The 26,964-nt window shown below is 35.9% G+C and overlaps 7 protein-coding genes across 9 annotated transcripts; 2 read left to right on the forward strand and 5 right to left on the reverse strand.

The window, feature by feature from the left end:
- Positions 1-4,959: 4,959 nt before the first annotated feature.
- On the reverse strand, positions 4,960-5,503 carry LOC108816064 (uncharacterized). Its single transcript, XM_018588634.2, has one exon. It carries the CDS (start codon positions 5,350-5,352, stop codon positions 5,149-5,151), a length of 204 nt encoding a protein of 67 aa, XP_018444136.1. The 5' UTR covers positions 5,353-5,503; the 3' UTR covers positions 4,960-5,148.
- Positions 5,504-5,507: 4 nt separating this feature from the next.
- Positions 5,508-7,337, reverse strand: LOC108816645 (uncharacterized). Its single transcript, XM_018589207.2, has 2 exons — positions 7,117-7,337; positions 5,508-6,992 (listed from the first exon to the last, which is right to left on the reverse strand). The coding sequence occupies exon 2, from the start codon at positions 6,955-6,957 to the stop codon at positions 5,890-5,892; it is 1,068 nt and encodes a 355-aa protein (XP_018444709.1). The 5' UTR covers positions 6,958-6,992; positions 7,117-7,337; the 3' UTR covers positions 5,508-5,889.
- A 2,943-nt stretch (positions 7,338-10,280) lies between these two features.
- On the forward strand, positions 10,281-13,512 carry LOC108814124 (probable E3 ubiquitin-protein ligase RHG1A). The gene is made up of 6 exons (XM_018586625.2): positions 10,281-10,409; positions 11,240-12,362; positions 12,452-12,502; positions 12,600-12,701; positions 12,801-12,959; positions 13,074-13,512. The coding sequence occupies exons 2-6, from the start codon at positions 11,247-11,249 to the stop codon at positions 13,209-13,211; spliced, it is 1,566 nt and encodes a 521-aa protein (XP_018442127.1). The 5' UTR covers positions 10,281-10,409; positions 11,240-11,246; the 3' UTR covers positions 13,212-13,512.
- A 2,227-nt stretch (positions 13,513-15,739) lies between these two features.
- LOC108816223 (flowering-promoting factor 1-like protein 2) lies at positions 15,740-16,576 on the reverse strand. Its single transcript, XM_018588791.2, has one exon. It carries the CDS (start codon positions 16,516-16,518, stop codon positions 16,189-16,191), a length of 330 nt encoding a protein of 109 aa, XP_018444293.1. The 5' UTR covers positions 16,519-16,576; the 3' UTR covers positions 15,740-16,188.
- Positions 16,577-19,992: 3,416 nt separating this feature from the next.
- On the forward strand, positions 19,993-23,642 carry LOC108818271 (putative RNA methyltransferase At5g10620). 3 transcript variants are annotated; one of them, XR_001944132.2, is made up of 10 exons: positions 19,993-20,147; positions 20,225-20,256; positions 20,336-20,478; positions 20,763-20,829; positions 20,892-20,969; positions 21,158-21,303; positions 21,379-21,420; positions 21,785-21,835; positions 21,934-22,400; positions 22,480-23,642. XR_001944132.2 is itself a non-coding variant. In XM_018591182.2 (7 exons), the coding sequence occupies exons 1-7, from the start codon at positions 20,066-20,068 to the stop codon at positions 21,416-21,418; spliced, it is 588 nt and encodes a 195-aa protein (XP_018446684.1). In that variant the 5' UTR covers positions 19,993-20,065; the 3' UTR covers positions 21,419-21,611. The 3 variants fall into 3 exon arrangements, 1 of the variants encoding a protein (XP_018446684.1); XR_008936745.1 differs by having other exon boundaries at positions 22,488-23,642; XM_018591182.2 differs by lacking the exons at positions 21,785-21,835; positions 21,934-22,400; positions 22,480-23,642 and having other exon boundaries at positions 21,379-21,611.
- LOC108818270 (cytochrome P450 81C13) lies at positions 21,801-23,436 on the reverse strand. The gene has a single exon (XM_018591181.2). The coding sequence runs from the start codon at positions 23,434-23,436 to the stop codon at positions 21,940-21,942; it is 1,497 nt and encodes a 498-aa protein (XP_018446683.1). The 3' UTR covers positions 21,801-21,939.
- A 1,127-nt stretch (positions 23,643-24,769) lies between the features above and the next one.
- Positions 24,770-26,455, reverse strand: LOC108818269 (cytochrome P450 81C13-like). The gene has a single exon (XM_018591180.2). The coding sequence runs from the start codon at positions 26,271-26,273 to the stop codon at positions 24,774-24,776; it is 1,500 nt and encodes a 499-aa protein (XP_018446682.1). The 5' UTR covers positions 26,274-26,455; the 3' UTR covers positions 24,770-24,773.
- Positions 26,456-26,964: the final 509 nt, after the last annotated feature.

Here is a 26,964-nt window from a genome sequence, read left to right on the forward strand (position 1 = left end):
AACTGTTATATCAAAAAATAATAATGAGTTAAAAAGGTTTAAAATAATAATAATAATAATAATGATGATGATGAGTTTCGTGATAGATATAATGGATACGGAGCACATAGTATTGTAAATTTTAAGTTTTTGTGATGTGCTTTGTAATTCACGAATATCTATTTTTTTATTTAATTTATTTCGTTCATTTTGTTTAATTCAAATAAAACTAATACACTATACAAGTTTATTTTCAAAAAAATTACATAATATAAAACAGGAAATATATGTTTCATAAATTATTTAAATTAATCAATTCTTCTATAAACATAAATTTTATAAATAATTGTAGTTTTATAAAGATTTATATTTCTTTCTTAATTTAATACTTTTATAAGTAATTTTATAAATGATATTATTAAAACTATATGTTAAAATTATATAAAATTATACAATTACAACTCTCTGTTTAACTGTAGATATACTTCTATTTATATAAGAAACGGAACAGAAGAATATTCAAACCTAATTTTTTTAGTATTTGTGATTTATTTTGTTTCTAATTAATATTAATTTTGATATTTGATTTGCTCTGAATACTTGCAGATATCCAGATTTTTCTAATCAAATTGAAACGAATAACTAAACGAATCAAATTAAATGGTTAAAATGTTCTAAGTGCTAATGATAGCTTTATTGTAGTGTTGGCCTTTGAAGGCTCCAACGAGGATAACTCTTGTTGATTCCCCTTTGCCTCTTTCCAGTTATATCATGTGGTTCTACATAGTTTATAGAATGTCAATGTTTGACCAAAACACACACACACACAGATTCGAATTCGGTCAGGACATTCATGTTTCATGACTATCAGTTGGGAAGTATGATCAATTATTTGAATCTTGTGAAAAGAGGAAAAAAACGGACGACACTGTGCATTAAAAATGAATAAAATTAGTTGTCGAAGAATTATCAATCCCATTTCTATTTTTTTTATAAACATGGGACCCCAAAATTTTTTTTTTTATGTTACAGTTAAATCTATTTAAAACACGGTTAGATGGTTAATATTTCGACTGACTGGTGTAACCGCAGCGGTTGCGGTTGCGGTTGCGGGAGTTTGCGGGTGCGGATGGTTGCGGTTTTAAGCATTTTCTAGAGATTTGTACGACTGGTACAACTGTTAGAAATTGTTGCGTTTGCGGGACTCTCATGACTGGTAAACTACCAAACGCAATATCTGTTAAATAATAATTTAACAATATTTACATTTTATGTAATTATGAAAAATATTAAAAATTATAATAATATGATAAATATAAAATTTATATTTATAAAATCATATTATTCAATTTTAAAAATTTATTGAAAATATTTTAGTTTTGAATTTTTATAATATAAATTGAAATATAATATGAATACATTTTACAATTTCTATTATTTCAATTGAAATTTTTTATCGGATATTTTTACTATTATTTTTATTTATTCTGTTTTTAAAGAAAAAAATTTATCCTCCCGCAACCGTCCGCAACCGCAAACGCTAGCTGGAACCAGCTTTTGATTTTAAGAGGTTCGGAGCGGTTTGAAGCGATTTGTAGCGTTTTCTGTGATTGTTTCGAAACGCCAACAACCGCTATGAACCGCAAAAGCTGCGTTTGCGGGTGGTAGCGGAAAAACCAGTCAGTCCTTGAGTCTACGAACTCCGGTTGAAATCTTTTACCACTAAATAAAAGTGTCTTGGTTAATCTCATTTCTATATTACTAAAATAAATAATGGAATATAAATTTTGGACAAGCTACAGTACACTAACAAAATAATAATCAGAATTATTATTAGACTAAAGGGTCTTTAAGATTATTATTTAAAAAGAAAAAAAAACCAGGTAAGCCATTTCTATGTATAGAGACCCCTCCCCGATCTGAACGGCGCTCGAAGGCTTTTGACCCCATCCCGAGTTGCTAGTTATATATCAACATGAGATCAGCCACGAGGAACTATAGTTGACTAACACGTAGTGTATATGCTTTTTTCAGACATGTTTCTTCTGTTTGTGTGTTTTGTTTGCTCTCGCGCCAAAAATGGACTGTGATTGAGGATTAATTAGGATAATGTTTTTTTTATCGCGTTGGGAGAAAGGCGAGAATGTGGAGATATTAGTTGGATGGTGACACGAATCCTTAAATACCGGATTTGTTTATTAATTTAATTAGTTAACTCTCGATTGAATCAGGACCATTCTTTTTTTTTTAGAAAAAAAAAGGTAAACTCGGATCAATGATGACACAAGCCTAGTCTTCGGGTGGAGGTACAGCCCACGGATAAACCTTTTCCTGAGCATTCAAATGAGCCGAAAGCAATAGCTCATATCCGTGTGGCCGGTAAAGTTTGAACCCGAATTCACCTTATTAGGTTTTTTAAATCTTTCAATCACCACTAGGCCGCCACCACCGATTATCAGGACCATTCTTTCCAACTTTCTTCCTAATAATTACCTTTTATTTGTGTGTATTTGTGTGTGTAATGCTGGATTTGAGAAAGTGAACAACATTAAACTATATATTAGAGGAGAGCATTGCTCTACAAATGCGTCTAGATTTACAATCTTAAAAATATAATCTATAGCTCGTTAGACTTAATCCATCTTTTTGCGTGTATTCAAACGGACTTAATCCACCTAGGCACCTATGAACTAAGATTAACATGGGTGCATGTTTTGAAAAGTTTTAAGTTGATATATGAAAATATGATATATTATTTGAATATGATCAATATTTGTGAATTGGTTATTGGAAGGGGCATACAAAGATTCTTTTTTTGAACGACTGAGTTAGTTACTGTCAATAACATTATACCTAGATTTAAAAATAATATCCTAGTAAACTTAACATGATTACCAAATGTTATCCGAGAATCTTAGAGTAGCATACAGTATAATGAGTCGATGATAAACATAAACCAAGCTGTATGATAGGTTTTGATTATCAACTAGACCTTAAATTCTGTATTAGCAGAGATTCATATTTACAATTTGAATGCATCTTATTAAAATCAAAGTACTAGTATGAATTGATCCTTAAAGGAAAATTTTAATTATATATAATATCACTAAAACTAACTAATCCTAATTTTTATTTTTCAACATTAATTAGTCTTAACAAAATTTTCCTTAAGAATACAATAATTAATTTTATTTATGGTCAAAATTAATTTCTGTTTCAAATAACAATATATCTTTAAAAATTTGTTAAAGTAAGCAATTAATTAATGTTAGCAATATATATATATAAATTAGTACAAATAATATGATATAAAATCAACATAAAATCATTTTTACCATTTCATAAATATTAAATTAAACATATCATTTTTTCTACCGAAAAATAAGTAGTCCGTTTATATTATGTAATATCATTATTTTCAAATCTTTAAATATTAGTGTATATGAATAATATACAATTGACACAAAATAAATAACAATTCAAATAATACTTACTTATTGTATTACTAATAATTTTATATGCGCTAAAAATCTGAAGATATAAAACAATATTCAATATTGTGTATATAATAAATATATTATTAAAAACAAAACAAATAATAATCTAATGCTAAAATAGTTCAATAAACATATACAATGTGTTTTTAAAGCTTAAAACATATATTTGCACAGATGTACGGATCAAAATCTAGTTATTATTATAACTCGAAATTCAAATCCATTACTATTGTTTCATTCTTTTGGTTCCATTATTAAAGAATATTAAAATAAAATTCTAGTATAATTTATGATGAGTAGGGCCATGTCAGAGTTCATTACATTTCTTTTTCTGACAACGAACTTTTCAGTGTCTTAATCATAAGTTCCAATAATCAATCACTCAGAAAGATAGATCTAAAGTAGATCTGTTATGCATTGTGTTTATTTTTTTTTGGTGTGGATAGTGAATGAATTTCCCCAATTCCATCCTAAACAGTACCAAAAGCTTCTTATATTAAATATCAATAGTATGTTCTTTATATGCTTCAGGAACATAATCTCTTAATTTCTGGTTACAAAAACTAAATCTCATAAGCAGTGATAGGACTACTAATCGGGCCGGAACAACAAAGAAACCAAATCAATGAATGGACTCTAAAGTTATTGTATGGATGGTTTTGTGAAAGGTAATCCAAAGTGGGTAACACGACTCCGGGATATCTTACCATCACCGTAATTTCATATGTTGAATCATACTTTTATTTTTATATTTACAATTACCTCAACTGGGACCTTTAAATAGATATCTTAATGGTGGACCAACAGAACAAATTTATATATACAACTAGGTTAGATTATGTCTCTCATAATTGAACTGGACCTATTATAGATAAGCTTGGTTTGGTTTTTAACATTTTTTACAGCCGCTTTTGACTTTCAAGTTTCAAATGCGTAGATTCATGAAGAAATGAATCAAACATAGTTTTCTAAAAAATGGCTTATTTATATATTTCTGAAAATTTCCAACAACAGGAAATATGTGACAGTGAACTAGTGGTTTCACTTTTCTGAGGTTTCACTGATGATGATGATTTGGAAAAAATCATCAGATTTCATCCGGGACTCCTCTGCAGAAATATTTGCTCAATTTCTTGTGGCATGTTTACTGCAATCACTATGTAATGAAGAAAAATTAACTAAACGAAAACAAAGCGTAAGAAGAACAGTTAAACAGATGGGAAGTAAAATATTTACTACTGTTAAATTAAATTGGAGTTGATGATGGTAGTAGTGGTCAACGTTAGTTTGAGGCTCAACATTTGGTCCATAAAAGATTTAAGAATCGCGTATAACTGGGCTCAAAAATGGTCTCCCAAGAAGCCCATTAGTACAGTGTTATCCAAGAAAGAGTCAAGCCCATGCGCGTCTTCCTTTCTTATGGCGATACAATCGCTTAAAAAGGAGACAACACGTAACAGATAAAATCACATGCGCGTCTCCATTTGTATAGCTACAAAGCCTTATGATTGATTCACACAAATAGATACAGTCACATGTTTCTTTTTTACAAACGCTTAAAAAGAAGACAACAACACGTAACTCCGTAAGGTAAGTCAGAATTTGTATATTACATAAACATAAAATACAGAACAGAGAGATGTCCAAGGAGGAGGTCGAGTTTTTTTTTGTTTCAGGAATGGGCGATGAGGCGTTTACCGCAGGTGGAGCAAATAAGGCGACGTTTGGATTTGTTATAGAGAGGGAGGAAGCAGAATCTCCACTGGCTTTCTACGTCTACCGTTTGAACCATTCCACCGCAGTAAGGACACGCTCCTGGAGCTGCGTACCTTCCGATCACCCTCTCGTCCTGATCGCACACGAACACCAAACACATCCCTTCTTGCTCTTTCTTCTTTTTTTGTCAAATGGAATATCTTTTGCTTTAGAAAGGTTGCCGTGCCAGATGTATTTATAAAGGAATGACTTCCATGGAAATAGAGTTTTGTTTCCGCGTGAGAAAAGTGAATTTAGGATCTCCAGAGAAATATAGCTTAATCTAGAAGCAATTTGCAGGATAGGCAAACCGAGAATCGATTTACTAAATTTATTTGACTTTTCTCAGCGTTTAACTTTTTTAAGAAAATACAAACATTTCTTGAAAACTGGGCTGTAATATTTAGAGCCCAAGGCCCAAAATGTTACGAGTAAACTCCACGTTGCAATGTTTGTTCACCCGCAAATGTGAGTAAAAAAGTGAAGCCCATCAATGGCGGTTGGTAAACTCATGATTCACTTATCCAAAAGCATTGATATGTCAACAGGCAAAACCATATGATTCATTTCTCCAACATGGACATACGAAAGCTAACAAAGTAACAAGACGAGGTTTCTGTCTCTGTATGTGATATAATAATGCAGATAAAATATGATATCACTTAGATGCAGCAGTAGTTTCATAGTCAATAACGGTTTGGAAGGCTCCAGCGAGAGCCAAGACCTTGTTCTTCCTGGAGCTCTCTTGCAACTTACTTGCTATTACATCGTTGTATGCTGTTGGAGACCCCTTCTTCCCTTTCACCGCTTCCTTCTTTGTCTCTGTTGTTCCTTGTGCTTCTATCTCTTCCTTAGTTTCTTCCACATTCTCAGCTTCTTTCGTATCTGGAGTAACAATTGTCTCGCTTTTCTCCTCAACATCAACTCTCTTTTCAACAACTTCTTCTTCTTCTTCTTGGGTGTTCTCTGGTTCTTTCTGCTCCTCCAGCTCACTGTTCTCCTTATCTTCCCCACATTCATCAGGCTGTGCAACCTCCTGACCTTTGTCTTCTTCTTTCGGTTCTTCTATGTCGTCAGAAACTTGTACATCAATCTCAACCTTGACAATCTCATCTTCATCATCATGAGTAGGCGCAGGAGAAGAACATTCCGGAGTAAGCTCTTTCCCCAAAATTTTCTTTGGAACATTCTCAGAACCTTGCTTTTTGCTCTTGGAAGAACTGGTACCGCTAAGACCGCTCTTCTTTACACCTGGGCGTCCTCTTGAAGCCAGAGGAGGAGATTTCACTGTAGTGCTTCCTCTGAGACCGCCTCTGCTGCTTCCATGGAATGATGTAGAACGCAGACCAGTGGCAGGATTCTCCCTTGGAACAGCAGGTCTGTCTCGTGGGCGTGCTGGAGGAGAGGTGGTCAGAGATTTATGGGTTGATGAAGACGAAAGAGGACGATCAAAGGACCGTCTACGAATAAGCTTCTGATTGTCGTCTTCAACAGCTTTCTTCTTCCTCAAGAACTTGACAGGGTCAGGTCTTGAGCTGACTGTTGGTTTCAGATAATTGGGCAGAGGCTTCTCAACTGTTTTCCGACCAGACCCTTCTGCGTTCGTCTCAGGTTCCGATGATCGAACCGGCTTCGGCTTCGGCTTTGGCTTTGGACCAAGAGGTCTTGACTTGGTGAGGCTCTGGTTATCCGGTTTGTTTTTCGCTGCACTAGACTTCGTTGCCATCGTCCACAAATCAAATAAAGCTCTTTGAAGCTAACCTAACAACTCAATAAATCAAAACACTTATAAAATAATTAAACAGTAGCAGAAAATCTTGAGACTATCGTCAGATCAAACATGAACCATAATTACGACGAGAAGAAGAAGAAAAATAAGATATACCTTCGAAATCAAAAGAGATGAATAAGAGATCGTGAACCAAAGAGAAGAGGCGTGCACATCAAGGAAAGTAATCTCCAAAGGTTTGTGGTGGAGAATTAGGGTTCTTTATTCTTGGAACTCTGTTTTTCTGTAAACGGAGCTTGAATCTCGCAACTCTTAGGTGGAAACCATGAATCCTCCCATTTATCTAATTGTCACCTTAACAAAATAACACCCAACTTTAAAATCAGGTTTTAAGTTGTAACGATTTCAAGCTTGGAAAAACCGTATCGTTTCCACGTAATTATACTTTAATTAGATGTTCATACATATCTATATTTATTTATTTTCTTTTGTTTCCTTGTGAATAATAGTTCATTTCCATTTTTATTACATTTTAATTTTGGAAATATATATTCCATATATGATAATATTTATATTTACTTTGATGTTACTTTTTAGTGATAAAACGATATAATGGGTACTTTATCATTTTCTTAGATATATGATTAAAGAGAGAACGCCTTAAAATCGATAAAAAAATGTGACGTGTGGTAGTTACACTTACATAAGTATGTGATTCAATTTTTGACTTACAAATCGATAATATCTAGATTTATAAGTATATTCGATATTTTTTATGCAATAGAGATTTGGAATTGGTATTAGGTGTCAAAAAAGTTTTGAGTATTAGCGGCGAAAACGGAGTGGTTGCTGCTGTTGCGAGAATGTGATACGATTTAACAGTAAAAAATGGATGCATTTGCAGAATATTTATAACTAGTTGAATATCAAATACAACAGACGGTAACAAAATTAGCAATATTAACAATTGATATATTTATTAAAATATTAAAAAATTGCATTATTATAAATAATATAAAAATATTTTATAAAATCAAAGTATAAATTTTTATAAAAAAAAATTGTGTGGGTTATATATATATATATTAATGTCTAAAAATAGAGCAAATATTTTTGTTTAAAAGTTTTATAATATAAATTAAAATATTATATATATATATATATTAATATTATATTATTCAATTTTTAAAATAATTAAATATTTATTTTTTTATTTACATACCTTTTCCTACAAAGATATTTTTATTTATTTTTCTATAACCGTCCGCACAATGCTTTCTAAAACCAGTTTTTGACTTTCAAAAATTGAAACAGTATAAATTATTTTATACTCCCTCTGTTTTTTTAAAATGTATGTTTTGGTGTTTTCACACATATTAAGAAAACACATTAACTATACATCATTTTTAAAAATTATCAAATTCCAATGCATTTTAACCAATAGTCTTTCAATAAATTCAATCAATTTTATTGACATTTGCAATTTTTGTATAGGAAACATAAAAAATACATCTTTGTGAAACAATTTATTTTTCTAAAACATCTATCTTTAAAAAACAGAGGGAGTATCATTTTTTTGTAATTGTTGTAAAACGCTCTTGAAATTGTTACCACCTATAAACGCGTCTTTAAGTTTGAAAAGTTACATTGTTTATCTAGTACTATCCATATTGTTTTATATATGTGACAAAATTCTCAAATTAAAATAATTGCAAAATTAGTAAATTAATATTTTCATACTTTTAATTATTAACAGAAGCTAACTGTATATACTATTTTTCTTAAAGTGTGGGACTTTTAATACAAAGTATCATAAATTAAATAGATTATAGATATACATGAGTACATGACACAAAATTTATAAGTAAATAAAAGTGAACAGCTAGCAAAAATTCAATTGATTTCGATAAACATACTTTTTCTTGTTTATGCTCAATTCTTCTCTCATATTTTCTGAAACATTACTTTTCTTTGAAGTTTGAGTGGATAACTTAAGGGTACGTGTAATTTAGTCTTGTAAGTTAAGTGAACATTAAATTCGGGTCGTGAATATTATCTTATATATGCATGAAAGAATGGAGTATAATATTCAGGGGTGAAAACTTGTTGATTCCGATTAGATTATGTTTGATAATAACCTAAACGATGACGCAAGTTTGGTTAGAATGAGATCGGTTAGGTTTGGTCCTAAATGTACATGTCACCCACTCGTATACAAATGTTGGTTAGCATGTCATACAACACAAACAGATGTAGAAAGATTCCCACTTGATGACCAAAATTTGTAGCGTACCGCGCCGATAAGAATGTGGAAAACTTAGAGTTTAGAAGTCGATTGAAACGGGTTTAGGTTGTTTACAATACATGTGACTAGAAAATATAACATTAACTAAGAACAACATGAACATATATATTAATATATGTATATAAAGTGAACACAATATGTTAAAAGGAAATTCAAAATGAAAAAGGAAAATGTCATGCCAGCTTGATTTTCCAAACAGCAGAAAAGTGCCCCGAAAACCTTAAGGCTGCATGTACTTATTATCACCTTTCATATGTTTATGTCGCTTATCTGCTGGGGCTATGATGATTGACACGATCGAGAAATAACATGGCGTTTTTCACCGTAACGGACATCAATCAGAACCAAAATTATTGCCATAAATAGACTTTTAAGACAATAAATACAAATGAGTTTTATAGTTGTGAAGTTTGGTTCGAAACGTGCATATACATATGTATCTGATGATAACTATCTGAAGAAAAATGAAATGCATGTAGTCAAGAGATCTGTTTTATAAGTTAAATAATACTTCTCTCATCGCAACAAATCCCCGAAAAAAATATTTGCTTGAAGCTAAACAAGAATATATGTTTATTAGTTAATCCAGGTTGACCAAACAAAATTCTTATTAGCTAATAATCTCTTGATTTACGCCAAAAGCGACGATACGTTTGTTAAATACACCTTTCTCGACATTATCAATACCAGTGATGACTTAAAAATCTAATCTGTTTTCACTTTTTCTTTCTCTTACCAATAATGTAAATAAATTAATTTTATCGACGGTTATATAGATATATATAATATAAAAAATGGAAGAAATTCTAATTCATTATCATTCCGTCTAGCGTACGTAACGCGCTACTTAACGACAACGATGTCGTTTTCGTTCCTTCCTAATACTCTCTCCCGTCTACTGAGGGGGACGTTAGTTTGCATCTCAGCCGTCCATCTCTAAGCTTCGACTAAACCAAACCCGAAACCAACGGCCCGGATCTCTCTGACTAAGCCATTTAATTCTCTTCCATTCTCCGAGCTTCCATAAATACACAAAACTTTATATATTTATTATATAATATCGTCGTCGTCTCTCTCTAAGCTCTCCACGTTTTTTACGGACGGCGGAAAATCATCATCGCTCGGAGAAGGAAAAAAAAAAAAGGTAACGCCGGGAGTTTTCTCCTCTCTCTTTTATCAGCTTATCGCGGTCTCGCTAAGACGATCGCGAGAAGATAGTTTCATACGTTTGATTCGTACTCGTATGTTACTGTTTCAGTTTTGTACAAAGTTTTCGTTTTTTTTTTCCAGGTCTCTGAATGATATCTCTCCATCGGGGAAGGGTTTAGATTCGTGTTATTGTATATTATATTATCTCTGATTGAATTGAAAGGGAATAGTTTCTTTAATTGTAATATTTGCTATCTACTATTATACGTCTCTCTGTTTTGGGATTGTGAAGTTGATCGTTTTGTGTAATTTCGAATCAAAGGCCGTCCCTTTTGTTATGGATGATCTATCTATACATCCACTTCTATTGTTCTTCCCGTAAGCTTTTGCTCTGTGGTCCTTTGCTTTAGCTTACAAAAGACTAAAGCGCTTTAGGTTTGGTGGAAGTTCATCCTTGATGACTTGTTTAAGCCGTGTTGATTGTTATTTATATAGAATGTTTTATTTGGTGTTACTTAATATTCTCTTGATTGGGTTTGGGGACCATTAGTAATCTCTTTCCACGATCCAGCTTTCTGGTCTGATGTTTATGATTCATCAAGTTATTGATCTATATACATCCAGTTCCATGTTCTTCTTGTAAGCTTGCTTGCTTTGTTTGTTTGTGGTCCTTCTCTCCGTTATGCTTTAGCTTTCAGATAGTTGCTTTTGATTTGCTGGAAGATCATCCTTAAATGTTTGTTTGGTGTAACTGAATATTCTATTTGAGCTCAGTCAGGATACACTTTTGATCAGATATCTGAAAAGGTATTGTTTTGTCTGCAGGGAGAGGATGGATGGATGTACCAGTAAGCGATCAGTTGACCGGATGGTTCTGCCTCGAAAACCAACCCGTCCTGTACTGCGTGAGAATACGAAGAAGAAAGATGAAAAGAGCGTTGTCCCTTTCTGCAGCCGAATTGCCTGTAGTGCAAAGGTAACTTCCACCAAGGGAACCAGGATTGGCTCTACGGATAGCAATACAAAAGTTGGCCGGCCTGGGAAGGAGATTGTTGGGAGCTCATCTCGAACTCCGGGTGGATTTGGATACTTAAGAAAGCCAGCCATAGGTACTGGCAGGAGACAGCCTTCTTCTAATCTGGACACAGGTTCTTCAGAGACGAGCAGTATTCATGATGATCATCCAGCTGCAGTTAAGCCTACCCTTCCTCGTCTAAAAACTAAGAGAGGCGCAATCAATGTTCAGTCTCAAAGCACCGTCTCTGGAGAAGTCGTAGGAAGCTCAAGTAGAGGAACCATTAGAAGTAGTCATCATAAATCTGTCTTGCGTACTCGAGAGACTCTGATGGGGCCCTCTGTTTCTTCATCTTCTGGTAGCGACCACACTCTAAGAGGTGGTCTGAGCAGCAAGAATGGATTGAGAAACTTGAGGTGCAACAACTCTGTATCTGATGTTCTTCCAGCTAAATCAAGCTCTGGAACAAAAGTCAGCGTGACTAAAAAGAAAAGCTCAGATGGAGAGAGCAGCTCCTCTAGCCAAGGCAGTAAGAGTAGCGTGTCGGTGATCAAGGGAAGGAATCAAAGTTCTACACATGGAAACGGGATCACAGTTTCTGATAACAGAAGGAATCGTATGGTACCACCAACTATCAGGGATAATAGTGTTGTTTCAAGTGGTGGTAGGAGATCTGGTAATAATTCTGGTAGATCAGGGAGACTTAGAGCTTTTGCATCCCCTGCTGCTTCTCGACAAACGCCTCAACCTGCAGCACCAACCAATCCTAATCCTTCTCGTTCATTTGGTCCATCGAATAGTTACAGTAGGCCGAACAGCAGTACCGGCTGGCTGCGTAGCACGATGCCTGGTAGCCCCTCAGAAGCTGACCCATCAAGCTCTTTGGTGAACCGTGATGGTTTAACTCTCTACAACATTGATGGAATTGCAGAGGTAGTTTCTTTCACCATGTTGTCTGATTTCATTAGAAAGCTTGGCATGTTCCTGGATGTATTGATAACACTAATTTGAAAATGTGTCAGGTATTGTTGGCCCTGGAAAGAATTGAAAATGATCAAGTGCTTACATATGAGGTAATCAGCAGCTTAGTCTTTTGATATGAACATGTTTTGTCCGTGTATTGAGTGTTTCTGACGTTTCTACTGTCTATTCTGTTTATTCTCTCTACAGCAAATGTCTTCTTTAGAGACGAATCTATTCTCAAGTGGTATGATCAGATTCTACGATCAGCATAGCGATATGAGGCTTGACATTGATAACATGTCATATGAGGTCAGTCTTGCATGTTTTTCTTACATTTTGCTCTTATTCACCGTTTTTAGCTTTAACAATCAAAAGTTCATTAAAGCTAAAAACATATGAACACTTCAGGAACTACTAGCTTTGGGGGATGAAATGGGAACAGTGAGCACAGCTCTAAGCGAAGAAGCACTCTCAAGAAGCCTCAAGAGAAGCATTTATCAAGTGGCAGATGAAACCGGTGCCATTTCTATGGAAAAGGATGATGATATCAAGTGCAGTATTTGCCAGGTCTCTCTCTTTTTCTTTTCTTTCGACGCCCAAAATATAAATTAAATCCACTGGTTTGTAAGGGTTTTAGTGAAAAGAATTAAGAGTTTAATGTTCTCTTTAAATGGATTGCAGGAAGAGTATGATGATGGAGATGAAGTTGGGACTATGCCATGTGAACATATGTACCATGTGAGCTGTGTAGAACAATGGCTACGGATGAAGAACTGGTGCCCTATCTGCAAAACCTCTGCTGAAGAGAAAAAGTCGTAGTGACGATGCCACACCAAACTTTAGCTTTTGGGATATGATTCCAAGATGATGCAGATACATTGTTTCTTCTTCTTCTTCCTCTTTTGCACCAAGTGCTTGTCTCTACATCATCTTGCTCTCTCTATCTCTCTTCTCTTCCTGTACATAAAACATTTCTTTTTTTTTTCTTTTGTCCTGATTGTGTACAAATGGGAAAATACGATCAGGCAAACAATCTCCTTCTCTACTTGTATCAAAGCTCAACTTTTGATTGAACCTGAAACATTTTGTAGTTTATACGAACTCCACTCTTTTTTTCTCTCTCTTTTTCTTCTGAATCTGATAAATAAACTTGCACATTGAAATTTAACTGAATGATATTCACAATTAGGATATTTCCTATTGCAGACAAAACTTGGGACGACTCTGTTTCTTCTAGTGAACAAGCAAAACTTTTACAACACTAGATTAAATTTGATTCAGTCTTGAATAATCCGAGTAACTTTACCTATTGCGACTATTCTTCCTGATGATCTAAGGAACACTCTTCCAAGAGCTCTACTTTCAGAAAATGTCTCCCACAAACACGGGATATTGAGGCCTCACCTGCAGTTCATATCCAAGCAGTTTTTGTAATGTTTCACACAAGAAGTTTAAGAGAGATATTTCAAAACATTGCACTCTGTTGGCTCCCTTGTTTTGGGATCAAGCATTGCCACGAGTTTCAAGACTGTTGCTGCTTCCTTCGCATGGTCCACATGAAACTCCAACTAAAAACTATAGGACCTTTTTTTTCTCAATTGGAAAGGATCAGAAACTTGAGACGAATAATGGGACATTAAGCAAGCGAGAGAGGCCCTTGTTTTTTTTTACCTGAGACTGAGAACCGAGCAAGATCGGTGTTGCACCTTCCAAGACCGAGCACCATCAGTTCCAAACGAGTTGCTACTGAAACCTGGTAACCAGGATGGCACAACGCACCTCCTGCCATTACTTGATTTGCATCCATCCCTTGCCAAGCTATTGCTGCGTTACCTCCAGCTCTTGAAATAGTGATTATTATTTGGTACACAAACGAGAAAAAATGCAAATTTTAAAACATATATATATATATAAAAACTAGTGAAGAAATACACTAATTTTGAAAAAAAAGAAAATTATGGGGCCATGTGCATCCTCTCTCCTCGTACTGGCTACGCCTCTGAGCACAAGAAACTAAGATTTTCAATACCATTATCACTTACTAAGTAACTAGATTGATCAGATGAGGACTCGCCATATATCTCTTTATTAGAGAAGTTTACCTTTTGATCATATTATATTAAGGCCTATTCTTTTTCTTGACGGGGTGCAGCAGCGTCAGCGGCTTAAAAACAGGAAGGAAATATTATAGTTAACACCATCGACTTTTCTTATTTGTGTTGCTGCGGTTATTTTACGGAGTGTCGCCGGTGATATTATAGACGCAGAGAAAATCAGCGTTCATCGGATTTGCCTGCGTTCATCAGAATTGCCTTCGTAATCAAACACAGATGTTGCTGCAATTTATTCTCCACGTCCTTAAACCTCAAGAAACTTAACTAGGCATTATTTTGATACGCTTGACGCTGCCGCACCGCGTCAAGAAAAAGAACAGGGCTTTAGTGCTTTTTGACTGGCGGCCGTCACCTTTTCTGTGCAGCCGCCGGGATTTTTCTCCGATTTACTTGTCTTCTCTCCTTATTCTTTTGCTTAGTTATATCATCTATGTCAGCTTCTGCTCCATTACGGTGGCCTTTGTGCGAAGCTCATCCTGGTCGAATCCGGTGGCTGTAGAGTAGTTGTTATGGTGGCTTCAATGGCTGTTGTTGGTGGCGTATGTTACGGTTTGGTGGTTCTGTCTGTCTGACCGGCAGAGTTCCCTCTGCTAGATCTGATTTTTTCTGTATGTTTTGTTTCATCGGAGTGTGGCGGCTATTTGGTCGTCTCGTCTCATCTTCTAACCTATCTGTCCGGCATGTAGGCTGATGGTTAGGTCAAGCTTGGGCGTGGGCCAGAGTTGGAGCTTTGTCCATGTGTTGCAGACTATCTTTTCTGTGCAGATCAACAGATCCTAAATTTGGTAATGGAGCGTGTTCTCTCTTCAGTTTGGGAGAAAATATATTGTCTCTTGTCGTGAGCATCATGGCTGTGTTATTGCTGTCTGTCTTAGTTGAGATTCAAAGTGAGAGAGGTTGAAAACCAATTCTATTGTTTTTGCTTTGTGTGTTTGCTTCTCCTTTTGCTTTTACTACCCCCATAAGTGTATGAAATTAATTTACGGAGCCTACTAGGTTCTTTTGTTGTGTTTTGCTGCTAGACTATTTGGCTCAGCATTGTAATGATGTTCTTGAATGAATAACAAGCGTTAAAAAAAAATGTTTCTACTTTATAGATACTTGAAATGATGAGATCAAATACTATAAGAAGAAGAAAAATCAGAAGTAATCCCTACAGCCGCTAGTTTTGGTCTCAAACCACACTTCAATGACATACAAACGAAAATGAACTTTTTCTTCAACAGCAAAGCGATCATGCGAATCGAATATCTATATATCTATATTATTAAACCAAAGTTAACACAACTTTCTTAGCAAAAAAAAAAAAAGTTAACACAACTTACATCCATCACCACAATTTCAAAGCTACAAAACAAACTAATTAATCAACGACGGCTACAAGTAATGTGCCACCTCTTGACAACACTACTCTTAAACGTCCACACAAACCTCACAAAAGATGAAGATAGAACCATATGCAACAAACTTGGACAAATAATTAAAACCAATCCCGAAAATTTACATATTAACAGATAAACACAAACTAGGGATGATACTCCAATAGCCATCTCTTTGTTTCTTGAAGCTGCACACATATTCTCTTCTGACCAGTACGTAATTTACATTCCATATGAGTTTATGTCTGGAATTTCTCGGTTGGAACAAAACAAACGGATTGGTCGATAATTAATCGGTGGATTTCAGTGGAAATCACGGACGTGGAAGGTATTAGGGTTCTTGATGACGATGTCGTACATGTAAACGGAGTTGAACTTGGAGAAGTCTCTTGGTAATGAGATGAGGTCGATGGAGGAACGTTTGTGGTATTGAATTAGATCAGGGTCTCCATTGAAGTATCTCTCCCACCCGAGACTCATTAGGATCTGTTCGAGTGACGAGTAAGAAGAGACTACTTCGCCGGTCGGCAAGTAAACCAACACATTCCTTCGGCCATGCGTCACTCCACCGGACTGGTTTGGGTTTTCTACTAGGCGTATTACTCCGTTTTTGAACACCCAAACGCCTGACATGGTCTCACAAAAAGAGTTCTATCTTTTGTTATGTGTGCAGAGAAAGAGTAGAGCGATTGCGTTTGTGTTTAATTATGAGATAGATTGTGTGCAGGGGCTCTATATTTATAGTCCATACATGCATGAGGAGACAATTAGTTTGTTTTTAAAATCTAAGATTCTAAATTTTCCATTTATACATTCCTTTTTTTACGATACATTCCTTAGGTTTGTTAGAAAGTAATTTTTTCAACGCCTATTATCTAAGCATGCGAATGATGCATTTTACATGGACAAGACTTGGATTCACCCCTATGGTGAACCTTCAAATTCACCGCCTCCCTAATAACCAATCAAAGTGCCAACTAGACTAATTATAAAATAATTAAAAAAATAAATAATATCATGTTTAATAATGCTAATGTCAATATTTAATCCCTAAATTCAAACTATATACCCTAAATCCAAATTCTAAACCCTAAATTTTAAATTATAAACCCAAACTCTATACTCTAAACCAAACTCTATACCCTAAACCTAAATCTTAAACCATAAACCCAAACTATAAATCATAAACCAAGAAATCTAAACTTTAAACCCAAAATTATACCCTAAACTCAAACCATAGATCCTAAACCCAAATCCTATACTCTAAAACCAAACCATAAACCCTAAACCCAAACCGTAGATCCTAAACCCAAACCCTAGACAGTAATCCAAACCATAAACTCTAAATCCAAAATTTAATTCTTAACCTTAAATTTCAAAAGAACAACATCAATATTAATCCAAATATTTAAGGTATAGGGTTTGGATTTTGTATTTACGTTTTGAGTTTAGAGTCTAGGATTTGGATTTAGGGTATAGGTTTGGGTTTAGAGTTCAGGTTTTTGGGTTTATGATTTATGGTTTGGGTTTAGGGTATAGAATTTGGGTTTAGGGTATAGAGTTTGGGTTTATAATTTAGAATTTAGGGTTTAAAATTTGGATTTAGGGTATAGAGTTTGAGTTTATGGATTAAATAGTAATATTAGCATTATTAAAATTGACACTATTTATTTTTTTTAATTATTTTGATTTTTGAAAAAATTATTTAATATTTTTAATCATTAATCTAGTTGGCATTTTGATTAGTTATTAGAGAAGTGGTGAATTTAAAGATTCACCATAGGGGGTGAATCCAAGTCTTGTCCTTTGGTTTATATTTATTTGGTTTATATTCTCCATGGTTACCTAATTTAAAAAAAAAACAATTAATGAAGGATTGAGGAGAACCTTGAAAGGCGCGACACACTTGGATGAATAGTTTAAAGTAGAGGGTAGGGTAAAGTCCGTCTCTGTCGTATGGAGAATCTAGATCTTGTGGGACGTACATATACCATTACCTCAATTTTTTTTTCTTTTGTAAATGGCTTTGCCTTACCTCAATTCTTCTCCTTCTATAACTTTAAATAAAATGTTTAATATTCGATAGGAATTTTCTTATATATTTACTTCCATAATCTATGCCTTTAGTGTATTACCAATTTTTTGTTGCCTCCGGAGAATGAATTAATTCTAGAAGATACGTCAGCTGGTAATGACTGATGAGTTGATAGTTTAAGCGGTATTTAATTTGAGTATTTCTCACGCAAATGATTGATGTGGATCCGACATCTCAGTGTATGCATACCAAACATATCTTTAACGTTAAATTTTAGCAGTTTTAGATTCACTTAGTCAGCTTTTTAAGTAACAAGTCAGCATACGAAAGACATTGAAAGGAGCCCTAATGGTGGGGCTAGTTCGTTTCTGAATAGCATATATGTGAGTGAGAATCACGTGTTAATTGTCCGTGAGACATGTCGACGCAGTATTTTTTTTGATATCATAATAATACTATTTATCCGACGCATGTCGACGCAGTATTTTTTCACCATGAAATATATAACTCTAGCAGCCAATTTATCGATTTCCTTAGTGCATGCACGAGTGCTTCATATGTCACTGACCGAATCATGCATTTAAATATTTTTAAGACATCGTTTTCATAAATTAAAGAAAATTCGTATTCTTATTGCATAAGTAGTAAAACGGAATATATACTCTTGCTAACGTCTCGTTCAAGGAACGAGTGTTTTATAGATTAGAATGGGATTAGTTAAACAGGTAACGGACAACAAGTTCGAACAAACTTGTGTACATTCGTATTAGCATTTACGTGTACCGATGCAAACCGTATAGATTAGTTTGGCCAGTAATCAGCTAATTTATGGTTTTAGAAATCCTTCATACTGCTCTTCAAGCATGGGGTTATAACCATTTCACGGTTACTGATTTTTATCGACTCTTATTTTTATTGATGTAACAAGGTAATCATTATAACTTTTACTTTTTTTAATCGTTTATGAATGCAACCTAGACAACAAAAATAAAGATGCATGCAACGCTTTCACTGTGTATTACTACGCAGTATAAAGAACCCTAACTATGTGAACATTCTAGAAATATAAGAAAAAGCACGATTTTAATCGCAAGTCTTATAGTTTTGATTTTATACAAAAATATAATTTTGTATTTAGAAAAACCACATACTAAGATGAAAGACCTTTCATCATTACTCTTGAAAAATCATCAATCTGGCCGATTTTGCATAATCATGGCGTATATCTCCAATCAAAAAATATATATTTTTCATCAAAAATAAAACCACATATATAGACAATGGCAAATCATATGGAGATAATATCGTGTTCTATTTTTCATAGTTTTTTTTGGAACACATCTATTTTTCATAGCTTTAACCCTAAAATTTAGATATGAAAAGATCCGACGTGTGATTTATTAGACGTAAGTTCTTAGAAGTTTATTTCCGATAAAATTTTGTTCAACTTGTAAAATATTCGGACACTGCGAATTACAGCTTTATATCTTATTCAAATACTAATATATAATTCCTCCAAAAGCGAAAGATAAAGATGCATGGGCGAGCAAATGAGTGTTGAGATGCCAAGAGTTGTTTAATACGGAATTAGAACTAATTACAGATGTGGAGATTGGAGAATATATACGAAAGAAGGCGCATATTTATTTCAATGCGATATATAAAGTTTTAAAATGTGTTGTATGGAAACAAGAATACTACTAAACTATAAATAATTAATCTGGTGGGTAGGGATGCGTTATTGAGAATAATATATGCTAACAGAGAGAAAATCTTAGTCAAAAAAAAAACAGAGAGAAAATCCTAACGTTGTCTTTTCATGCCCACTTTCAGACATGCATGTGTAGTAATATAAAAACAGAGATATTTTACGTATTTCTCTTTCTGCTATAATTAGGATACTCTACGAAAGTTACATTAATTTCCCTTCTAACTAATAACTTGAAAGTTTATTATTAATGGGCCTGAAGTGCGTGAAGTTCATGAACTTATAATTTATACTTAATGCCCATTTATATACTAAAATGGCCCATATCTGTTGGGCTCAAAACCCTCGGCATCGTCCGGAGGCTTTGATCTCGTGTGAAAACAATTCGAGTGTCCAACTCTTAACTGTATAATCGTCCGTTGAAGAACTCCAAAAAAATGGCGATCTTTTTCATGATCATGGCTACACCTCACCCGAAGCAGCCTTACGCATCTGCTTCTCCTACTCCTCAGGATAAAGGTTTACACTCTTTCTCATAATTAGTTTTGTTGATTTCGAACGTATTGGTTTAAAGACTGCGTGACGGTTTCAATCAGGAAGAGCATGTAAATACACCGGTCAATCAGTGGTAAGCTTCACGTCAACTTAAATTAGGGTTTTGGACGGTTTAGGTTTTGATGGAATTTGGTAAAAATTTTGGTTCACAGAGAGCTCTGCCCATACGTGTGATAACAGTGGGGAAAAAGAGATCGGAAGGTGTTCGACTCTTGGTCGATGAGTACAAGACCAAGCTTAAACCGTATTGCTGTTTCGAAGATTCTTTGGTTCGCTCCAATCCTCGAAATGCTCAGTACGTATTGGTTGTTATAGATAGAATACGGTTCTAGACCGGTTTAAGGGCTATGGAATTGTCCGGTTTTATTCATCTAATTATGATGTTAATCTGGTTTACTTTTTTCGGTTTAATAGTTTGTTAGAGTACATATAGTTGTAACGAACTTTAAGCTCATTAATGAAAATCAGAGTTTCATCGAGTTCTTGAGCTTTGGTAATAGTACGTTGCCTCAATTTTTAGAGATAAAACTCAGTAACTAAGATGGGCTTTGCTCTGAAGGCAATAGTGTTTACTCGTAGGGATGCTAGAGCTCAGGTTGAGGATGAGGAAGCGGCTATGATGAAGCTTATTGGGTCTGATGATTGGGTATTACTGAAATCTCTTTAAAAATGTGGTATTAGTCATTCTGTCTGATTTGTGAGATTTAGGTTGTGGTGCTTGACGAGAGAGGACGTGACGTTGATTCAGAACAGATGGCTGAGTTACTAGGGGATGCAGGCAATAGTGTAAGCTTTAGACTTTTTCCTTTGTTCTTAGTCTTCTTGGAAAGTAATCAAATTGATTGTAATGACTTTGTTGAGTCTGAAGTTAATCTGATCTTAAGGAAACCTTGTCTTTACAAATGGTAAGGCTTTAATTAAGAGGACTTGTTAAGTGGGAGAGTGTTTGATTCCGTGGCCATCTCTGTTTACAGGGAGCTTCGAGGATATCGTTTTGTATAGGTGGAGCTTATGGGCATGGAAGAGAAGTGAGGAAGCGAGCTAATGTGACCATTAGACTGTCCTCCATGGTCCTGAATCATCAGATTGCTCTTGTGGTACTTATGGAACAGCTCTACAGGTGACAACATTGTTACTTCTCTCTCTCTGCATTCAATTTATGCTTTGAGATGATGTAATTGGTTTCTGTTTTCAGGGCATGGACTATTCTCAAGGGGCAAAATTACCATCATTAAGGGTGCATGAATCTACTTTTTGGGATTCTATTTTTTTTTTTTTTTGCGTTCTCCTGTCTACAGAAACTACACTGCTAAATATAGCTTCTCTGCTGATAGTTGTATCAGAGATTGTTTATTGAACGTCGAACGTTTGCAAGTCAATTTTACTTGCTTCTGATCCGGTTCATATTATAGTCATCATTGAGTGGGACGTCTGTTCTTGTTTGTTGCATCACTAGTTTTTGGTTATATAAAGATTGAATGAATGAAGAAGCAACAGTGGCTATTCAACAAATGATCCTTCTCCATAGTTCTCCATCTAAAGGAAGGAGGAGAGATGAGACACCCTTCCTTGCTTAATATCATCTTCCCTTCCTCTTGCAGATTTAATGCTAAGAAAGAACGAAATATGAAGAAACTGATTGCACAATTAAGGTAACCATTTGCGATTATGATCATTATTCATTCTCTTTATTTGTCGATGTGTATATAGATAATGCGACCGTCTAAAGCAACCCTAATGCCCAACACAGATGACACTAGACCTGAGACAAGATAGGAACCATATCAGGCCATGGCTTAGGCAATGCGACAAGAGGGTCAGCCTTAGACATTGCCACACCAAAAACAGGTCTCATGTCTATATCTCCTCCATCAACCTTCTCCCACTCAAAACACTGAACCAATGCTCCAACAGCAAGCGCCACCGTCCTTGTTCCAAATCCAGCTCCAGGACATGCTCTCCTCCCTACTCCAAATGGCAAGAACCTAAAACCATCTCTATCGCCAACAAACCCTTCAAATCTCTCAGGCTTGAAAACTTCCGCGTCTTCCCAAAGCTCACCGTCCCTATGAACAGCCCAGGCATTTACGAACAACATTGTGTTTTCCGGAATCTCGTAGTTGCCTAAGTTGAATCTCTTTGATGAGCAGTGAGGAAGCAAGAGTGGAGCTACAGGGTATAGCCTGAGCGTCTCATAAATGACACACCGAAGATAAGGTAAGCTCGAGAGATCCGTTTCTTGTATAATCCCTTTATGCTTAACATTAGATCTGATTTCTTCTCTGAGCTTCTCAAGCTTATCAGGATGGTTCAGTAAAACCGACATTGCCCATTCCATTACCGCCGGTGAAGTATCAGTTCCGCCATTGAACATAAGCACGACGATTCCTTTGATGACATCATCTGAGTAGAACTCTGGTTCTGTTTCTTGAAGGCGTAAGAACTTCTCCACTACCGAACCGGTGGAATCAAATTTCTTCATTCGAACATCATCAATGAGTCGTTGAAGATACTCATCTCTCATCCTCTGCATCTCCATCACTCTCTTCTCAAGACCTTTGTACCCTATCCACCTCAACACTGGGAAAAAATCGCAGACGTCCATCGACATGCTCGAGAAGAACCTCAACTTGAAATCATCAAAGAACCTCTTCTCTGATTCCGGATCGCTCCCTTCAACGCCACGGCTCCCAGAGACTAACCTGAGCATGATCTGAGCAGTGAGAAGAGTGAAATGATACTTGAGATCCACTCTCCGAGAGTCAACGGATGATCTGAAGAGTCTCGAACAGAGATTCAAGACCTCTTCGTTACGGATAAAGGAGTTCTTCTGGAGACTTGTGGAGGAGAAGACCTCGAGGGTGGATAGACGGCGGAGAGTTCTCCAGATATCTCCATAAGGAGCTAGTCCGAAGTTCTTGTAGCCGTAGCTGAAGTGATCAGAGGTGATGGTCCTGGGGCGGTTCGCGAGGGTTTGGTCGTGGTTGGTGAAACACTCTTCGATGGATTCTGGGGAAGAGAGGACCAGAACGGGACGGCATCCGAATTTGAGGAAGAGAACAGGGCCGTGGATTGAAGAGAGGAGACGCAGAGCTTGTGGTAATGGAATCTTCTTGATGAGGTGAAGATGGCCGATGATGGGAAGAGACGTAGGGCTTGGTGGTAACTTGGAGTTTTGACTCCAAAGGAATCTGGCGATGAAGAAGAAGATAGTAGCTGCGAGAGAGAAGAGTATGAACCAGAGATTTTCCATTTTCTCTTCTTTTTTTTTTGGTAAGGGAGAAGATAGATTGAGAAGAAGAAAAACTAGAGACGTCAACAAAACAGTTGACAACGATTATGTTTTATTGTTTCCACGTGAACAACATGTGTTCAACGAGTTTGGTGGGAACCGAAGCTTCTTGATATACATTTATGTACATTTTTCTAATACAGTGTTAGTGGTGAAGCTTGCAACCAGGTTTCACTGTGTATTCTCACCATTTTAAATGGGTGTCCAAGTGACAGTACTTGAATAAAGTAAGACTAAGTGCAAGGGACAGTTGTTTCAGATGAGATAGTTTCAAAGGTTGCTTCAATGCAGACTGCAAAGGAGTTAGAGTTTCTGGTAGATGCAGAGTTAATAGAGGATAAGAGAAATGTCTCACAGAAAGCAGAGGAGGAAAGAGCAATAAGTCATTCTTGATGGGTCTGTCTGATTGTGAGATTTAGGTTGTGGTTCTTGACTAGAGAGAGGCCCTGATGTTGATTCAGAACAGTTGGCTGAGTTACTAGGGGATGCAGGAAACAGTGTAAGCTTATACGTTCCCTTTGTTCTTACAAGTCCTTGACTTGTTTGGTTTGAAACTAATCTCATATTGAGGAGAACTGTCTTTACAAATGGAAAGGCTTAAAGGACTTATTAAGCAGGAGAGTGCCTTTTCTTTGTGGCGATCTCAGGAAGCTTTGAGGATATCGTTTTGTATGTGGAGATTATTGACATGGAAGAGAAGTGAGGAAGCGAGCTAATGTGACCATTAGACTGTCCTACATGATCCTGAATCATCAGATAGCTCTTGTGGTACTACTTATGGAACAGCTTTACAGGTGACAACATTGTTGCATCTGTCTCGGCGTTCCAACTATAGTTTGAGATGATGTAATTGGTTTCTGTTTTCAGGGCGTGGACTATATTCTCAAGGGGTAAAATTACCATCATTGAGAGTGCCTAAAAAGCTACTTTTTGGGATTCTTGTTTTGATTTCTCATGCCTAAAGAAAGAAACTACATAGCTAATATAGCTTCTCCGCTGGTTCAGATTGGACATCGAACGTTTGCAATCTTACTTCTGATCCAGATCATATGATGGTCATCACTCAGTGAGACTTCTCTTTTTGTTTGTTGTATCACTATTTTTTTTTTGGTTATATTAGGATTGAGTGAATGTAGAAGCAACAGTGGAAGGAGTAGTGCTAAGAAAGAACAAAAAAAATGAAGAAAATGATTCCATTACTAAGGTAACATATGATCATACATTCTCCTTATTGTCTATATATATATTATATAATATGTCATCGTCTAAGCCAACTCTATTGCCCAAAACAAAGGACACTAGAGCTGAGACAAGATGGGGACCATATCAGGCCATGGCTTAGGAATTGCAACAAGAGGCTCAGCCTTCGCCATTGCCACACTAAACGCAGGCCTCATGTCTATATCTCCTTCATCTACCTTCTCCCACTCAAAACACTGAACCAACGCTCCAACAGCAAGCGCCACTGTCCTCATTCCAAATCCAGCTCCAGGACACGCTCTCCTCCCAACTCCAAACGGCAAGAACTTATAACCATCCCTATCGCCATGAAACCCTTCAAATCTCTCAGGCTTGAAAACTTCCGCGTCTTCCCAAAGCTCACCGTCCCTATGAACAGCCCAAACATTCACGAACAGCGTTGTGTTTTCCGGAATCTCGTAGTTGCCTAAGTTGAATCTCTTTGACGAGCAGTGAGGAAGCAAGAGTGGACCTGAAGGGTATAGCCTCAGCGTCTCATTGATGACACACCGAAGATAAGGCAAGCTCGAGAGATCAGATTCTTGTATAACCCCTTTGTGCTTAACGTTAGATCTGATTTCTTCTCTGAGCTTCTCGAGCTTATCAGGATTGTTCAGTAAAGCCGACATTGCCCATTCCATTGCCATCGGTGAAGTATCAGTTCCGGCGTTGAACATTAGGACAACGAATGCTTTGATGACATCATCCGTGTAGAACTCTGGTTCTGTTTCTTGAAGGCGCAAGAACTTCTCCACTACCGAACCTGAGGAATCAAATCTCTTCATCCGAACATCGTCAACGAGACGTTGAAGATACTCATCTCTCCTTCTCTGCATCTCCATCACTCTCTTCTCGATACCTTTGTACCCGATCCACCTCAACACCGGGAAGTAATCGCAGACGTTTATCGACATGCTCGAGTAAAACCTCGACTTGAAATCATCCAAGAACCTCTGCTCTGCTTCCGGACCTCTCTCTTCGACACCGCGACTGCCAGAGACTAACCTTAGCATGACGTGAGCGGTGAAGCGAGAGAAATGATACTTGAGGTCCACGCTACGAGATTCAAGTGCTGATCTGAAGATGCTCGAGCAGAGATAAGAGACTTCTTCGTTACGGATGAAAGAGTTCTTCTGGAGACTTGAGGAGGAGAAGGCCTCGAGGGTGGAGATACGCCGGACAGTTCTCCAGATATCTCCATAAGGAGCGAATCCGTAGTTTGTATAGCCGTAGCTGAAGTGATCAGAGGTGATGGTCTTGGGGCGGTTAGCGAGGGTTTGGTCGTGTTTGGTGAAGCACTCTTCGATGGATTCTGGTGAAGAGAGGACGAGAAGGGGACGGCATCCGAATTTGAGGAAGAGAACAGGGCCGTGGATTGAAGAGAGGAGATGGAGAGCTTGTGGTAATGGAATCTTCTTGATGAGGTGAAGATGGCCGATGATGGGAAGAGACCTAGGGCTTGGTGGTAGTTTAGAGTTTTGACTCCAAAAGAATCTGGCGATGATGAAGATGAAGTAAGTAGCAGTGAGGGAGAAGAGGCTGAACCAGAGAGTTTCCATTTTCCTTTCTTACTACTCTCTTTGGTGAAGGCAGAAGATTTCTTTCTGTGTTGGAGTATTTGTGCTTTTATAGGCGTCTTTGAGGCTTTGTTTTTGTTTAGACCTTTCTCTTTTCTTTTCAAATCATATCATCAAGAAGTTCACTAAAAATAAACTGTTCATCATAATTTTAAATTATAAGTTCTCTGAGCATTTTTCAGTTTAAATTAATAAAATTGAAGTTATAAAAAAAAAGATCTCTGAGCATTTATTATCTTTTAAATTAGATTAAATAAATATATTAGTGCTAGATATAATAGTCCATAAATATTTAATAATCAATAGTATAATCTAAAGCCTAATTGATTGCAATTTTAAAAGTTACTGAAAAATTCAACACTATTTCCAAATAAAAGATATAATTACTAATTAAATTTAGATATATTACTACATATATAGATTTACTTTAAATATATAGATCTATTGTTTCAAGATAAGAATTACTTTTAGGAGAAATAAACTCACTAATAAACATTATCATAATGTACATATCATTTTAATATTTAGTTTAAAGAATTTAAATATATGTATATCCCTATAATTTTTTGAAATGAATATAAAATGTTATTTATCATTTATAATTTAGATATATGAGTAAATAAATATATTATATAATATATGTTTCTCTATTTTCTTTAAGCAGAGTGATTCA

The sequence above is a fragment of the Raphanus sativus genome, chromosome 7 (genome assembly GCF_000801105.2).
Source record: "Raphanus sativus cultivar WK10039 chromosome 7, ASM80110v3, whole genome shotgun sequence".
In the NCBI taxonomy this organism is placed as follows: domain Eukaryota; kingdom Viridiplantae; phylum Streptophyta; class Magnoliopsida; order Brassicales; family Brassicaceae; genus Raphanus; species Raphanus sativus.